The 17,469-nt window shown below is 50.1% G+C and overlaps 1 protein-coding gene across 3 annotated transcripts in view; it reads left to right on the forward strand.

Annotated features, from left to right (window-relative positions):
- Positions 1-10,216, forward strand: part of PIGQ (phosphatidylinositol glycan anchor biosynthesis class Q) — a 37,485-nt gene extending 27,269 nt beyond the window's left edge. For all 3 annotated transcript variants that reach the window (XM_066198059.1, XM_066198061.1, XM_066198060.1), the window contains exons 9-11: positions 666-780; positions 4,876-4,937; positions 9,254-10,216. In XM_066198059.1, coding sequence (XP_066054156.1) covers positions 666-780; positions 4,876-4,937; positions 9,254-9,406 — 330 coding nt within the window. In that variant the 3' untranslated portion in view covers positions 9,407-10,216. The remainder of the gene's footprint in view (positions 1-665; positions 781-4,875; positions 4,938-9,253) is intronic.
- The last annotated feature ends 7,253 nt before the right edge of the window (positions 10,217-17,469 follow it).

The following is a 17,469-nucleotide window of genomic DNA, read 5'->3' on the forward strand; positions in this document are numbered from 1 at the left end:
ATGTTTTCAGCAAAGCTTTCCTCAGAGGCTGGAACTTCTTTATTTTTCTTTTGTTCCCCAATATGACCAGTCCTCTACATGGTCTGCCCGGAGCCAAATTTTCCTCAGACCGTGGCCATCACATGCTTTCAGCATCTTTTTTGAGCCCTCTCTTTTCAGATGAGCTTGGCAGCAGAAAATAACTGCAGTGTGAAAAAAGGAGGTGCTTTAGTCAGGGACAGAAAACACAGAGCAGGAAGCTTATTTCTGCCTGCTCTGCTCTTGCTTAAACTCTACATGGGGCTTCTTCAGGCTGCAAAGAGCTGTTGCAACTCACTGTTGGAGAGAGGAAAATTTGCATTCACTGGTACACAGTGATGGAGTTGACTCAAAGTGGGAGAATTTAGACTTCCTTTTCAACTGTGGCTGTTGAAAGTGGAATAGTTCTCGTGTCCTTGCTGGTCACAGCATCTCCAGCTGTAGGAACTTCATTCCAGTTACAGCTTAAACCCAGATTGCTGAGGACCTTCATGCAGGGTCTGGATGCTCAGCACTTCCAGATATCACACCCACTTTGGGAGGCTTTAGCTTAGCTCACAGCAGTGTTAGATCCCAGCTCAGCTCGGGAATTTACAAGTGTTTAATCTCCTGTTTCCTGAGATGTTCTGTTAAACTGGTTTTTGTAGCTCCGGTTGCTGGTGGTGATTGTGCAGGGCCTCATACACTTGCTGGTGGACCTGATTGACTCCCTGCCTCTTTATTCCCTCATCCTTCGCCTCTGCAGATCCTACAGGCTTGCAGGTGAGTCCCTCAGCTCTATCCCTGCAGCCCTTCAAGCATTTTGCATTATGTGCTTGATTTGTGCACTGGCTCACTCCTGAATTGAGGATGCAGTGCAGTGGGGGTGGGAAAGAATCCGAGGCTCGAGTCATCAGGTGTCTCTACTGTGAACCAGTTCCTGCAAGGAGCAGGATAAGGATGTCTATGGAAAGAAATCTGAAGCTGAATCAGAATCAGGAGCACCTTTAGAAAGCCCTTGGCCACTAAAAATGACATCCAAACAAGCCCCATATAAACGAGATCATTGTTTATTCCGGTTCTAGACAGGTCAGATAAAACTTCTGCAAGTGAAACATGGCTGGAGCTGTGCCAAGGAAGGTTTAGGTTGGATATTAGGAAAAGGTTCTTCCTCCAGAGGGTGCCGGGCACTGCCCAGGCTCCCCAGGGAATGGGCACAGGCCCGAGGCTGCCAGAGCTCCAGGAGTGTTTGGACAGCGCTGCCAGGGATGCCCAGGGTGGGATTGTTGAGGTGTCTGTGCAGGGCCAGGAGTTGGACTGCATGATCCTTGTCGTCCCTTCCAAATCAGGATATTCCACAATTTTGTGAAACAAGCTCTTAACTTTGGGTGTTTGATCTCTGAAACAAGCCAAATCACAAAAATACTTGGAATATCAGCTGTTCCAGAGAGTTGGATCTACAGTGGTTGCAAATCAATGGAGCTCTTTCAGTTCTATGCTGACTTTGACTGACTGAAGCCCTGAGCTAAGGTGTTTGGATGAATTTCAAAGCTCTGGGCAGAGTTCAGGTAGTCATTCCCTTTTTTAGACTAATCTGTCACCATTTTGAAACCAGTCATTGTTTTTCCACTTTGGGTAACCATAAACCGTGGCTGGCACTAGAGTAAGGACTCATTTTTGAATGCCTTTGACTGTCCACAGCTATGGCTGATCTAGTTACAATCAAGCACATCCAAATTATTATCTCCCATCCTTTTAAAGAACATGCAGCAGGAATTTAGCATTAAAAAAAGAGCTTGATCATCAGTAAACCAAGGCCAGTCGTCAAAGGCAGAGGAAACTTGAGGCAACCTCAGCAACTTTGTCTGCTGGAGTGCTGCCAAGCTCAGTTTTGGGAACATAGACCTGAGCTGTGTTACCAACTCTGTTGCTTTTCCATGGAAGCCTTCAGCAGGTTCCTATGAATTTCCTGGCAGAAACATCTTAAGCCCTTTGGGGCTTGTCTTTGGGGAACAGGAGATGCTGCTGAAGAGAACTGACCCAGTAAGGAGCAGGATGTGGGGCAGGAGGAAATCCTGGTGGCACTGAGAGGTGGAAGACCATGAATTCCTTTAGGTTATGTAAGGCCACAGGTTACTTCTCATTCCTGTTCAGCCAGGTCTCTGCTGCAGGAAACAAGCCCCCACCCGAGTAGAGGATTGACTTCTCAGCTGAGTTCTTTAACTGGCACTGCAGTGCCCTGGTGCCTGTGAGAGGAAGAGGCATCTCTGAGCATTTCTGCAGCCTGCGTTCCTGCCCCAGCACAAAACCGTGGCATGGCAACAGGACACAGATGGAGCAATTGAATCCAATGCAAAGGACTTCAGAGAGTACACATCACATGGTGTCCTCACTGCTGAGGTGCTGCCTCCCTTGTCAAACTCAGAACTTGGAGAAGACATCCTCTGGCAGGTATTAGGGCAGCTGCTTTTACAGGCACCATCAAGATGGTTCTGCCAACATGAATGGATAGTTTTTGCTGGTAGGAAGGGGATTGAGTTCAACTCAGTTCACTTGTGGCATGTGGCCTCCAAGTTCTTTGACTCAGTGTCTGAATTGACAAAACATTCCACTGATGAAGCCCAGGCCAGGGGTAGGTGAATGATCCATCCACACACAAAAAACTAAATGCATTTTTTCTTTCCGCACATCCAAAGTGAAATATTTATGACTTCCAAAGGCCTGTTTCATCTAGATCATAGCTGATGTCCTCTGTGCAAGAGTTCCGTGCACCCAGTGCCAACTCAGGAGGTGCCACCTTGGTTGGGATGTGGATTCACAGCATGAAGAAAGGAACAGCAGGGGTTTCAGGGCTCTCAGACTGCCCACACACAGGTTACCAGCATTGTTTGATTGTGAACAGGCCAGCTCGTTTTCCTGTACTTCTCTTTCCCAATATTCACAGTGGAAATGTTGGGACAGGTTTTGTCATAGTTCTGTAGGACCTGCCACAATTGCTGGAGTACAAAACAGCAGTGCCCTCACTTGAGTGTGCTGTCATGTGGAAAAAAGCAAATGAGTTCATGTCCTGACCCCTCCTGTGCCACTGCTGATGTCTTTGTACAGGAAAAGCAGACCCCTGAGCTCTGGAGTTGGCTGGAAGTCACGGAATAGTCCAGGGTTCTTCTGTGCTGGAGTGATGTGGGGGAGCCTGAGCATGCCTGCTCTTCCCATGAAAAGGGAACTGCTCAGAGTCCTGAGCACTGCAGTCATCTGCAGGTCATTCTAAAATGAATTTACTGCCTTTTTGTGCTCATATTTTCTTAGAAGTTTAACTCTTGAGCAAATAAATAATCTAATTAAGAAAGTGTTGGCTTGCAGCTTTAGAAGGGAGGTGTGTGGCCAGGACCTACAGAACCAGCATTTGCTGGGATAATGGACTGTTCCTGGGGTAAGACTCCAGAGTGCTCGACCACATATCTGAACCTTCAGTGCCTGCTTGTTTCTGTCTCTCTCTGACAAAGTCTGCCGGAAAAGTAGTTCCTGGAATGGCTTAGACACTTCCTCATAGCCAGAGCTCTGTGAATCACGTTGAGCACTTTGGTCATCCAGCACATTTGCTTGTTGAGGCCCAAGGTACTCAAGCATCTATTTCAAGCCACTGGGGAAGCCCCTCTATCAATATAATTCAGCAAAATGCAGATAAAATCCCTCCTGTCCTGGACAGAAAAAGCTTCATGATTTGGGGAGAGAGTTTAAACCAGAGCCATATGCTAGAGAAAAGCATTCTGTCCCAGGAGTGAACTGTAAGATTGTAATTAATTCAAAGCTTGAGGAATTCAAAGCTTGAGGAAAAAGAGAAAACATTTTGGTTTTTCAGTGTACAAGAGACATAGAGATACTGCAGCAATGGCACTTACACCTAAAATAGCGAAGAGTTTCATTTCTGTTTGTGCTGCTGTCAGTGTTTGATCTGTGCCTTAGTCTTCTCTCATCTTTTACCTGCAGGAAAGAATAAACAGGGCATGCTTGGCTGGAACAGGTTTGCAGAGATGAATTGGTGGTGTTATTTCTGGGAAGTAATTTGACATCTTTGTAAGAAAAATGCCTCTTTGGTCCAAGCTGTTACCTTTGAAACATTGTATTAAATCTGTGAGTGCACTGTGTCACCCTTGGAATCCAAAATCTTTCCTGTTTGTCTTTACAGTATTGGCAATGAGGCAAATCCAAGAGGAAACAGGAAAGTGGCAGGTTTGATGGGATTAGCCTGTTAAAAAAATGTGGATGCTGGGCTCAGTGGGTAGGGATTGCTTTGAAATGTTTTAATGCCTCCAGGTCAGCCACTTCCCTCCCTCAGTCTGAAAAAAGGACAGATTCACACATGTGCTCTGTCCATATGAGCACAAATTAAAGGCAGGCTCTCTGCCTGCTGCTAACATGGACTTCAGTTCTGATGGAAGTTTGGGAAAAGTGGAAGGTTTTTTCAGTCCCTCTGTCATCCTCAAATCTGGCTGGCTGATTTCTAGGGTTTGTGCTTGCTCTAGGACTGAGTTTTCAAGCTGCAAGTGAGAGGGGTTACTTTTAATGGAGCTGTATCATTAGGGTTAAGGCATTGTAGGGATAATCCATGCTTCCTGTTGAAAATGGAGAATGTTCCCAAATCCAGAAATGTTGAAGACAATTTCTAGGCAATCAGTGCTCAGACAACAGCACTGGGCAGCAAATGCATGGTCTGTGCTCCAGGCATTGAACCCTGGAATATCCTGAGAGGGAAAGGACCACAGGGATCATCGAGTCCAGCTCCTGACCTTGCACAGGACACTCCAACCTAAATCTAATCTAAAAAACCTAATCTAAATCCCACCATGGGTTTGCTTTCCTTGTTTTGTGTCTTTGCAGCTGGAGTGAAGTTCAGAGTCCTTGAGCAGCAGGATGGAAAACCTCTGCGGCTCCTTATGCAGGTAAGGCTGCTGTGCCTTCCATGACAATTCCTTCCCCCAGAGTGACCCCAGTCCATCTGTGCTGCCCCCATTGAAAGGCTCCACTTCAAAATTATCAGCTGTAAAATGATGAAACAAGGGAAATGATCTTGTATTGCTATGGCTGGCTGCTGCTTTCTGTGCTTTTTGATGCCCTGCTTGCATCCTGTGGTTGGAGAAAATGCAGTGCTCTGGATGGTGTGAAGTGAAATGTAGAAGAAGGGGAGGTAGGAGAAACACAGAGCTTTGTTACTTCTGGGATTAAGACCTCATGCCATTATCACCTCCTGGCTCTGTGCAGTTTCATGTGATAATTGCTGAACACTGGGAGAAGCAAAAGAAGGCAGATAAACCATCCAGAATGAAGCAGCAGGAAAAGCTCTTCCCCTCCAGAGGTTCTGGAAAGCCTTGGCTGCTCCATGAGGTCAGCAGGATAAGAGCCTGGGCAAGATGAGAGTGGGAAAGGCTTCCTGCTTTTCTCCTGAGTTGCCCTGGTGAGGGGTACAGGCAAAGCTTACCTGTGCTTTTGTAACCCCCTATTCCCATGCTCTGGCACCAAAAATACTAAAGGAAATTATCTTCTGAAAAGAAATGAGGTGTTGTGAGCAGGGAAGTTCTCCTTTCACTTTCAGAAGTGAAATTTCCATCTCCCGACCCAGCAGGAGCACAGCCATGACCTAGGGCGGCTTTTCGTGCTCTCTGCATCCTGAAGAGGAGAGACTGCCAGTAGTGTGTAGCACTTATAAAAGCACTTGGACACTGGGAGAGTGTGTGGGAAGGATTTAACTGCAGCTTCCCAGTAGTTTTGCTTTTCCCATCACCAGTCCCACCCTATTTCAGCAAAGGTCAGACTAGGAGGGAACCAGCAAACCAGCTAGTAGCAATTCCAGAGGGAATCCCTTCTACATATGTCTTCTAGGGCAAAACTAGCCTTCTCTAAGCAAAGTGTCTTCCCAACTCTTGCCTTTCAGTAGGACAGTGGTGTAAGAACCAAAATCTGCCATCCTCTGTAGCCAGGAGATTCTAGGAAAAGGAAACCAGACACCAGAGAAGAGGCACAGGAGCTGCTGAGCAGAGGCTTTGGCGTGGGTGTGTGTGGGAGATGAGGTGGATGGAGTCTGCAGAGGGAAAAGACCACGACTTGAAGAGCAGAGACAGTGAGTCATATGACTGTGATGAATTTTCCTTGGACCACTGCAGGAAGATCCATTTTCTATCTGGAATATAGCACAAGTCATCACCTCAAGAGGTGGAAGTGCTGCAGTAGATGTTTGTCCCGGCCTTCTGTTCCAATAATAATGAGCAGCCAGTCAGAAAAGGCGCTTTTTTGCTCTCTTTGTGCTGGTGAAAATGAAAAATGGGCTTGTGTCAGAAATCCTGCTGAATATCCCATTTTCTGATAAGCCTTTGGAGAGGGTAATCTAAAAAACCTATTTTTAAGTGAAATTCTTTTTTATTTTACATGGTTATGTGCCTTTCTTGAGAATCTGCAGTGGCTTTGCCCCCTGTCTGTATGGAAGCCCTCTTGGAGCAGTGCCTGGTGGAAGTCAGACTGGATGCATGGACCTATGCCCAAAATAATTGCAGCTGTAGGTGAAAGTCTGAGCTGTCCTGTGGAGCACTGGTAATGGATTAGAAATCAATAATGCTGGCTTTGAGTATTCCAAACCAGCTCCTGGTTCAGCCAAGGGATTATTTTTGATTTTTAAGATAGTGTCTCTGAAATGCAAAGTCCAGACCCTGGAGCAGGGCAGAGGATGGGGGATGATATTTCCATTCCAAATGCTACTTAATATTCTTCAGCAACTCTTACATAGGTCAGTGTTTTCATTAGTGTTTCAAGTAATTTCTTTTGGTGCACAAGAAGAAACATTTCTGGCAGTGTTGCTCAACTGAACCTATAGCCCAGGGAGAAAACTGGCTTTAAGCTGAAGGAGGGCTGGTGTGGAGTAGATATTAGGAAAAAATTCTTCCCTTTGAAGGTGGTGAGGCCCTGGCACAGGTTGCCCAGGAAAGCTGTGGCTGCCCCTGGTTTCCTGGAAGTGTCCAAGGCCTGGTTGGACAGGGCTTGGAGCAACTTGGGATAGTGGGAGGTGTCCCAGCCCATGGCAGGGGTGGAACAAGATGGGCTTTAAGTTCCTTCCAACCCAAACAGTCTGAGATTCTGGGATTCTAGGACACAATGAGTTTGATCCGTTCATGTACCTTCTGCTGAAAGTCTCATCTTCTCCAGCAATTGCTTTGGAAAGGGTTAAACCACAGAGGAAGGGAAAAGGGAACATTTCCATTCAGATAGATATTCTAGCAGGGTTTATTATAGCTTTTACCTACAGAACTTTCATAGGGGGAACAAATATTGCCTCTTCACTGGTAATGAGTTTTGCCTGTTTGCTTCCATTTGTGACAGGAGAGGCAGAGATGTGAGTTGCTCTGGGTGTAAAAAGCCCTGGTTATTACAGTGGCCATGTTACCCCTGGGTGTCACCACTCTGCCCAGGGATGCTTCTCAACAAGAAATGTGTGCAGACCTTCCAGCCCACACAACTAACAGTCAAAGGAACACATGGTGTGTCTCCCCCTTGTACACCAGCAGTTCCTGTCCTCCTCCCCCAGCATGTTTGCATTTAAGACACTCTGCTTTGCCCACAGCTGAGGAAATGGGCAGAAATAGTTACTCAGGTTTTACTCAGGTTGTTAGTGTTGGGGACAGGTTTCTTTGGCCTTTTTTCCCCCCGTTTATTCTTCTATTGTAATTTTCCCTGCAAGCAGCGGCCCTGGCCTTTTTTCTAAACTTCCTATGGATGCTTCTATGTACAGGCTTCTCCCCCTTCTACGTGAGCAATCTTGTACTTTGAAACTAACTTGACAAAGATCTCCAAGATTAATTCTAATGAACTCTTAGCTCAACCCTGCTTTCCAAGAGCTCCATCTCTGTAGGCACTGGGGATTCATCCCTCACCACTCCATGAGCTCCGGGCAGCTGAAGCAAGCTGGTGGCACAGGCAAACTCCCAGAAACCCAGATACTTTTTAGTGGACAAAAAAAATATTCAGCTTTGACTAAGTAGTGACTCTGTGCATGGGTTTTGCTGTCTCTCTTTCCTTTTGTGGCTGGATTCTGTGTTGTGAACTACAGTCTCCTTTCCCAGAGCTGCTTGGTTGGTTCCAGCAGAACTGAACTCTTTTACTAGAGAAGGGTGTACTTCATTTCTCTCCACTGGCCAAGCTTTCCCTGCCTTTGTAAGTCTTCACCCCTGGGCATCTCTCATGGTCTGTGCTCTGAGCCCCACCATTTCTGTGCCATCTTTTTGGTCCTTTGGAGACTGTGCTGTGCATCCTTTACATGTGTCAGGTCTTGGCCACACTGGATCCATCCTGTGGACTTCACCTGTCTCCCTACCCTGAGTGCTTCACTGGGATGAGCATTTCCAAGGTCTGACATGCTTCTCTCACCCCTTGTATGGTTTATGTGTTTGTTCACATCCCTCTCTTCAAAAGGTCAATACAGCAACTGAGGACCATGGGCAGGACTTCTGTAGGCACAGACCTGGGGTGGTGATTGAAATCAAATTAAAAAAGATTAACTCAGGCAAGGAGACTTAATTGAAAATGGTAATGATGAGCTCTGTGATGTGATCCTGTCGTGCTGGGACTTGGTTCTGCTGGGTGGTTTTGGGTGATATCAGGTTTAACTTAACACACAGCTGTGGGCTGAGGACTCATAACAGGTATAGCTAAACTGGTCTATTTCAGAGGAGTTCCTGGAGTCCCAGTGCATCCCCAGTGCAGTACGAGATGTAGGTTTAAATTAGATATTAGGAAACATTTCTTCAGTGGAAATGTGGTGAGATGCTGGTACAGCTGCCTAGGGCAGTGGTAGAGTCACCATCCCTGGAGATGCTCAAAACAGTGTGGATGTGGGGTTTGGGGGCATGGGTTAGTGGTGGCTTGGGCAGTGCTGGGTTAAGAGTTGGACTCAGTCATCTTAAAGGTCTTTTCCAAATTAAAAAAATTCCATGACTCTGTGATTCTGTTGCTGTTTGTTGTCTCTCAAGCCACTGTCCCTTCCACTCTGGTGTGTAACACATGCCCCTCTCATTCCCCCAACTCTCATGCTGGTGCTTGTCTGCCCCTCTGCTTGGGAATGATTCTAGTGACACCCCTTGCCAAGCTCCATTTGTTAATGTTGGGGGATATTGGAGAAGGATAAACAGCCTTAGCAAGCCAGGGAGGGATTCTGATGCTGTGTGAGGAGCAGGACTGATGCTTCGCTTGCTGCTGTTCCCCTTTCTCCACACAGATCAACCCCCTCTCCTATGGAGCTGTGGTCCAGACGTACAGACTGCCCACCTACAGCTGCTATCCCAGGGACTCCTGGGCATCTCTCTGCAAGAAGCTGTTCCTTGGAGAACTCATCTACCCTTGGAAACACAAAGGAGACAAGCAGAACTAAAGACAGTGGAAGAACTTAGGAACTTGACCTGAAAAACATACTGACTCCTAATGCTTTGGGACCAAAGGCTGCTCAGAGCCAGCAACTGCTCCATCCCTTTAAATAGATTTTGGTAACATAGGAAGGGTTGAATTTTTAAAGGCAAGTATTTTTAAACATTATTTTTCAACTTTCTCTTCCCCTACACTGTGTTTGTATATTATGCTAATGATTATTTTGGAAGCAAAAGCTTAAACCTGTCAGTGCCTCATGAAACCAGCACTCAGTGTCATGGAGGAAGCATCTCCCAAATGGTTTGGTGATGAATTTCTCCTTCCACGTCAGCCCACAGGGCCATAGCAAAGCAGCCCCTCAGGTGGTTCAGAGCCGCAGTGCTGTGGTGCCTTCAGCCAGAGCGTCTTTTGGACCTTTTATGCTTCAGCCTTCAAGCCAGCTGATCAAAACCATGTGGAGAATCAGCTTGTGGAGTCCTACACTGAAAACTGAACAGCTGGGTGTCTGACTTCATGGGATATTTATTAATTTCTTTTGAGGAGGGCTTGCACTCACCCTCCACCAGAGAAGGTGTTGAAAGAGTGAGGCAGGAGGCCCAGAAGCACAGACTGTTGTATCATGATTCTGTGATTTCTCTTAGGGGAGTTTTTTGCTTTGGATACATTTCCAAAGTGCCTCAGTGCTTGGCTTTCCACGTCCTGGTCTCATTTTGATATGTCTCCTATTCTCTCTCTTGGAAAGGGTGCCTGTGCACTGGAGTGTGATGTCCCACACTGGGCATCGTGTCAAATTTAAATACAGTCCTTACCCAAAATACACTTCCTCCAGCTCTCCTTGTACATCTGCCCCAGCTCAAACAAGGAGTCAGTGTCACTGTACCCTGCTTTTTGCACTGGCGGGTGAGGGCTGTGCTGGATCCTGCCCCTTTTCCCCTGGCTGGCCAAGGAACCAAGAGTGGAGGAGGAAGAGGAGAAGGTGCTGTGGCTGCAGTGCCCAGCCCTTCTCTGGATGGCTGCCTCTGGATTCCAGTGGGTGTTGGCTGGGCAAGGTGCCCTGGGGCTTTAGGGTCCTTCAGTCAGCACTCCCAGGGACAGGCTCAGAGTTTCCTACCCCAGCCCTGTGTCTCATCCATGTGCTGGCAGCTGTCACAGAAGAGAAGCGTTATGCCCTCCCTGCTTTAAGACATCCCTGGCCAGATGTATTCAGGTTGCCTGGAGCTGCTAAAAGCCCCTCATGGTGCAATCACTGTCTCTACAGGCACAGCCTGAGCAGGAGAAAAGGAAGATCTGCAGGCAGGTGCATGGTCCAGACATTCCTTAGTAGGCAAAGTCCAGGGCCCTCGAGGTTTCTTAGGGACATGTGAGGGAGGCAGGACTACATGGGCACTACATGATGCCCTGTCACCTTGAGCCAGGGCACATCAGTATGGCAAACCCCCATTCAACATCTGCCACTGCAGGCTCTGGCTGGGACATCCCTGTCTGCAGAAACTGGAGAGAGCTTGTTCTTTGATGATCCGTGCTAAAACTCCTGTGCAGCATCTTCTTGTCTTGGAATTATCACTGCCTGAGTAATTCTCTGCACCCCAGGTGGGAAGAACTGCAGGCTATGATGCATTTAGTGGATGAATGGTCTAAATAACATTTTCACTTCAACTGAAGTCAGTCATGAGCCATCCTCACCTGGTACTGAGCAGAGCAGGCTTACACCTTACCTCCCTGTCATCTTTCCCCTGGAACTCCTAAATGATATCCCCTGATTCCTCCCATGCCTGCACAGTTCAGTTTGCTGACTGCTGTGAGAAACTTCATTATTTTTGGTCTTGTGAAAGTGATGTTTCTAATATCCTGGCTTTTAAAATCTTTCTGTGAGACTAGACAGTTCATTATGGTCCTAATCATGGTCCTCTGGGATCAAATGCCGTGAAAGCCCCAGAGACAGCACAGAGCCATGAAAACCAGCAACTGTGACCTTCCTATTGGTAACCTGCCAGATATATCAGATGTTCCAGTGTTGGGTTTGTTTACTAAAGGCTGATACTGACTCTGGGGTGGGGAAATAACAAGCTGAGAAAAAGCTCTTCCTCAAACCTGAGATCCTGAGTCTTCTGCAACAGAGAACCTTGAGCAGCCTGGCTGGGCAGTGGCAGCTCCTTGTGGATGCAGTTCTCCTGTGTCACCCAGAGCTGGTGCCTGAGCTGCCTTTCTGCTCCTCACAGTGGATGTTCTCTGTCCTCGATGGTATCTGAGCATCTGAGTTGCTTCTGCTGGATGTTTGCCACATCTCTACTCTTCCTTTCCATTCTCTGCTCTGAGTCTTCCCCCACCCTTTTCCGACTCTGTGCAGAGACATTACAACAACGTAGCAGACATCCTGCTCAAGAGCACTTGACCTTATGTCATCTCTCTAATTAGAAGTTAGGATCAGCCTCATCTTCCATGGCAGCACAGACTGGCCCAGCGCTGGCATTTCCTCAGGCTGCTGGTAAGGCTCTGGCTCTGATTTATCCTCAGATCCATATTATCCAGAGCAGCCCTTGGATGTGAAGTAGTTAAAAATTCCAGATCTCCCCTTCCTACCACACACCCCTTATAGCAGGCAGCAAGCAGGCTTTGCCAGCCATCACTAAAAGACTCTAATCTTACAGACTTTTTAAAATACTGCATTTCCTTATTATTTCTCCCACCTTTTGGTTCCCAGTGCTGCCACAAATCCCCTCTTTACTTAGGCAGGGGGGGCTCTGAAGAAAAATGTGATTCACCGCATGAAAAACTGTATTGTAGAGAGAAATTCTGTCTTGGAGAAATACTTTTTCCCCTAACCAGGACAGCATGTGATGATGCTGAAAGGAAACCTCAGTAATTACACTGCACTGCAGGCTGGTTATGGGTTTGGGAGTTTTCCCTGATGCTGAAGCTGGACTGTGCCCTGTTCAGGCCCACACAAAGACTCTTGCACAAATATACAACTCATATGTTGACTTTCAGTAGTGTAAGGCAGGAAAATCTGCATGTCACCCTACAGAGAACAAACTGCTTCCCTTCTGCCCTGTGCTGTCTCTTCCTGCTGCTACAACACCATCTTCTTGCTTAACTCTAGCCCACAGTGATTTACCCTTTATGCTTAGACCTGCTGGTTACACCATCACAGGAAACTGGTGGAGGTTGTGATCATGTGCTCCAGCCCCTGCTCATGCAGGGCCACCCAAGGCTGGTTGACCAGGATCATGTCCAGATGGCTTTGGAATATCTGCAAGGATGGCAACTCCAACACCTCCCTGGACAACCTGTGCCAGTGCTTGGTCACCCCCACAGTGAAAAGCTATTCCCTGCTCTCTGGCAGGGTTTGATGTGTTTCAGTGGGTGTCGCTTGTCCTTGTGCTGTGCAGAGCTCGGTGACACCATAACTCAGATTGCCTTAGTAAATGTGAACATTAGCAGACCTGTGTCATCTCTGCTCCTCTTCTCCCTCTTCAGGGACCGCTCAGCAGCCCTTTTGCTTTTTGGGGGCTAAAGCCTCGGTTAGGGTGCCTGTGCATTGATTCAGATCCCTCACGTGTTCCTTGGTCTTTTTCTAGCCTTGGTAGCAGAGAGCACTTTCTCTCCAGCCACACTCATGCCTGTGCAGAGCTCACAGTGGGAGCTCTGGGGGCTTGGGCAGCAGAACCCCAAACCTGGCAGTGTCCAGGTCTGCAGGGTCAGGGAACAGCCTAAATGTGGAGTCCTGGGGCTCTTCAGGGTGAGTGCTGTGCACACACAGGGGTGGGTGTGGATCTCAGCTGATCCTCCACACGACAGGAGGCCACAGGGCTTCCCATCTGGATCGGGAGTTTTGGGTGCAGAATAAACATGTTCAGAGCAATCCAAGCCCCACGTGGGCAGCTGATCTGCCTTCCTGGGTGAGAACAGAGTGCCCACCACCTTTGCCTCTGGCTCACCATTTTGCATTAGGAGTTGCTGCAAGAGTCTGTCACCTTTGGTTCCAGTCCTTATCCACGCCTGGGCCTCAAACCAGGAATGCTCAGACTCCCCATTTACCATCTCAGCAAGCTAAATAGGAGGAGTGTTCCTGCACTGATGAGTACTGCAGGTGACAGAACACCCCCGCTGCATTCCCAGGCAGGGGCTGGGAGCAGTGGAGGTGTTTGGGGGAAGCTGCAGAACCCAAGCCCAGCTCGGGGCAGGGATAGGCTGCAGCTTCTCTCCCATCCATTGTGTTATTTAACATCTGGCACTGGGGAAGTTCATGAGAACTCCACAGTTCTTGTAATCAATCCTCCTCACAGTGTTTTCTGGTTTTAAGTGAAGTATTCTAAAAGAGCACTGACTCATTGAGAGTTTCATTAAAAGTGAGTATTTGTGAGTGAGGTTTGGCAAGGAAGTTAAAAGCCACTGTGCATTTCTCCTTCCCTCACGTGAACCACCAGGCGTTCAGCAGGAGCAAAGTGCTCCCGCCGCAGCGACTCAGTGTTTGTTTGAAATGTCACCACTAACCCCAGCTGAAGGTGACTTCCTTCCCGCTGCAGCCCTGATGTGAAATGCAGCCTAGTGATGTGAAACACAGACCAGTCCCGTGCACCAGTCCAGGAACAAGCCCTGGCTCAGGAACCACACTGGCTTCAGGCTCATGGCAGCTCCAGTTCTGCAGGCGGGAGTGCTGGGCAGAGCAATGGCAGCCAGCAGGACAGTGACAATGCCAGCAGTGCCAGCTGCAGTGGGGATGAGGGATGCTGCACATACCAGTGCTTGTGTGTGAGTTTGGGGATGGAGAGCTTTGTTCTGCTGAAAGGTTTTATTGGTTAATTCAACCTTTTAATCAGAACTTAAACGGATTTTGATTACACCAGAATAAAGATGTTGGGAGGAAAATCCAGCCCTCTAGTTTGACTTGCTGCTGAGCACAGTGTGGCTGTCAGCAGCACAGGGATGAGGCAGGGCGGCTGCTGGAGGCTCAGCTGATCCAGGCAGGCCGTTCATCCCCCATCCCAGGGCCTGGCTGGGCAGTTCCTCAACCCCTGCTCTCACACACACGGGTATTTCAGCACTTGTCCAGCTACAATTGTTCTGTCAGGGCCAAAGCACAAAGCTTGTCCAAGGAGGATCCAGTGAATGCCACCTCAGGCCTGGGAGATGGTTGAGGTGATGCTCCTCCAGCTCTGGGTGTTCCTGTGATTCAGAGAGGGGTTCCTTGGTTTCCCATGAGCCTGCCCATGTGGTGTGTTCACTTTGAGGGGGCAGGACGGGGGACAATCCTCTGCAGCACAGCACAATCCGAGCAGGAGCCTAAGCTGGGCCTGGGGATGACGGGTCGTTCTGGCCACTCCTTCCCTCTTCACACCAGAGCAGTCACTCCCTTGAATTCCATTCCTTTCTCTTTTTCCCTCTCCCACCTGAATGCACAGCTGTGACAAAGTCCCCACATTGCAGCAAACCCCTGCCAAGGTCACCCATCTGCCAGGGCTGCCTCTCTCCATCTGTCTCCCACCTCTTGCCACAATTCCCACCTGTCTGGGCTCTGTTTGGTTTCCACCATCCCACCAAAGAGGAGAGAAATCCGTTGAATGAACGAGCCATAAACAGGCCTTTGGCTTGCCCTGTGAAGCAGCAGGACTGAGACCCAGAGGCTGAGAAAAGAGAAATAAAATAGAGGAGATTCCTGCCCAGCGTCCTCCTGTCCACTTCCACTGCTTTGGGTCCAGTGGATTGTTGGATAGAATTGAGGCTTTTCTCTCCTCCTAGGGAAAACAAACATCCACAGGTCTCCCCTCTCCCCCTCCCCTGCTCCACTCACCAGGCTGTGCCCTGGGGTGGATGTTTCTCCACAGGCCTTACCCTCCAAGCCCCTTTACCCTGGGAATGCAGTGGCCAGGAATGGCAGTGTCTGCTGGAGGACATCTGCTCTTTCTTTGGGTTTGCTTTAGCTGCTGTTTCATTTCCCTTTGTCAGTGCTCTCACTGTGCTTTGGCAGCAGCTGTGGGAGCTGGGAGAGGGCACATAGGGGGGCTGTGTTTGACCCCTGCCGGTGGAGAAGCCAAACTGAGCAGCTGAGGGTGATGATCCCCTTGGCCCACAGGACACAAACTCCTCACCAGAACAGGCCTCTCCAAAGGGATTCACAGCTTGTGGCTCCAGGGCAGCACAGGAACTCAAGTCCTCAGGCTGTGCGAGAGGGAAGGAAGCCAGGCTGACACCACCAAAGAAGGGGCAGCCTCCCCCTCCCTCGTGAATGTGGAGGGCATGACTCTGGAGCAAGTCCAGGGAGGCCACAGAGATACTCCAGGGGCTGGAACTCCTCTGCTCTGGAGCCAGGTTGGGAAAACTGGGGGTGTTCACCTGTAGAAGAGAAGGCAGGGAGACCTCCAGGGAGACCTCAGAGCCCCTTCCTAGAGGGGCCTAAAGGGGCTCCAGGAGAGCTGGAAATGGACTTGGAAAAAGGGATGGAGGAACAGGACAAGGGGGAATGGCTTCCCACTGCCAGAGGGCAGGGATGGATGGGATATTGGGAAGGAATTGTTCCCGGGGAGGGTGGGCAGGCCCTGGCACAGGGTGCCCAGAGAAGCTGTGGTTGCTCCTGGATCCCTGAAAGTGTCCAAGGCCAGGCTGGATGGGGCTGGGAGCAGCCTGGGATAGTGAGAGGTGTCCCTGCCCGTGGCAGGGGGGTGGGACTGGGTCGTCTGTGAGGTCCCCTCCAACACAAACCGTCCCGTGATTCTATAAAAACATCTGTGCCCCTCAATCCATTCCCTCTCCCTCTCCATCCATGAGTGACCCTGCCATGCTCTTCAGTCCTTCCCAGGGCTCTCTGGCACACGCAGCCACCAGCAACTCCCCAAGGAGCCAGGGAGCCACAAGATCCTTGCAGGCTGAGGGGCATCTGTGGTGCTCGCTGGGCTGGGGAACGCGGGTCGTTGAAATGGGATTCTCTGGAAGCAGCCAGGCTGGGAGCGTCAACGGTGAAATCTGCCCAGCTCTGGAAAGATTAGCAGGATGCTTTCCTCAGGGCAGGGATTTGGCAGCAATGACGGCAGGGAGAGGATCCTCCACACCTTCCCAATGGGAATCCCCTGGGATTGGGTTTGCAGTGGTTCCTAAGGGATGTCAGGCCAGTGCCAAGGGATTCCAGTGGAGAACATGCAGGAGTCCCGGGTACAGGCTCAGCCTAGCACCCACAGCCCCACTGCCATCCCCATTCCCTGGGGACATGCTGGATGTCACCATGGTTGCCCCCTCCTCCACCGACAATGGGCTGCACACACCTCCCACCCCATAAAATGGATGCTCACCCACCTGGATGCCCCCAAATCGTGGCTGCCTCTCTTTCTGGATGCCCACCCCATATCTGGAGGAGGACACTTGTATGTCCTCCCTCTCTCCCACGCACCCACACACCTGGACACCTCTTACACATGGATGCCCACAAATCCTGGCTGCCGCCTCTACTTGGATGCCCCACGCATCTGGATGCCCCCCCATCTAGGTTCCCCTCATATCTGGATGCTCAGCACCCATCTGGATGCTCCCCCTTCCTGGATGACACCTGGGTGCCCCGCACACACAGGAGTTCCCCAGTCCCGGTGTCCCAATCCCGATTCTCCACTCCCGGGTGCCTCTCCCCGCGTCGGGTGCTCCCCCGCCCGACTCTCTATCCCATCATGCCCTGCTTCCCGCAAGGCACGCCGGGAGCTGTAGTCCGCAGCAGGGCAGCAGTGCGCTGGCCCTGCCCCCTGAGCGCTGAGGGGCGCGTCGGGGAGGGGCGTTTTTGATTGACGTATGACTAGGCCTATGGAAGCGGCGGGTATGCGGAGGAGGCGGGGCCATATCTGATTGACGCGTGGCTCAGCCTATGGGAGTGGCGAGAGCGGCCCGCCTGGGCTCGGGCGGACGCGGTGGGTCCGTGAGGCGGGGGCGGCCCGGCCCGGCCCGGCTGAGGTGGGTGGCGGGACCGGAGCCGGGGCTGACCCGGCGCGGTGCTGCGGCCCGGCGGGGCGGGGCGGGCTTGGGGCCCGGTGGGGCGGCGGCGCTTTGTGCGAGTGGGAGGGCGGAGCGGGGCCGTGTCAGCGGCGGGGGCGC

The sequence above is a fragment of the Chamaea fasciata genome, unplaced genomic scaffold (genome assembly GCF_029207755.1).
Source record: "Chamaea fasciata isolate MVZ Bird 193981 ecotype frontalis unplaced genomic scaffold, bChaFas1.0.hap1 SCAF_16, whole genome shotgun sequence".
Classification (NCBI taxonomy): domain Eukaryota; kingdom Metazoa; phylum Chordata; class Aves; order Passeriformes; family Sylviidae; genus Chamaea; species Chamaea fasciata.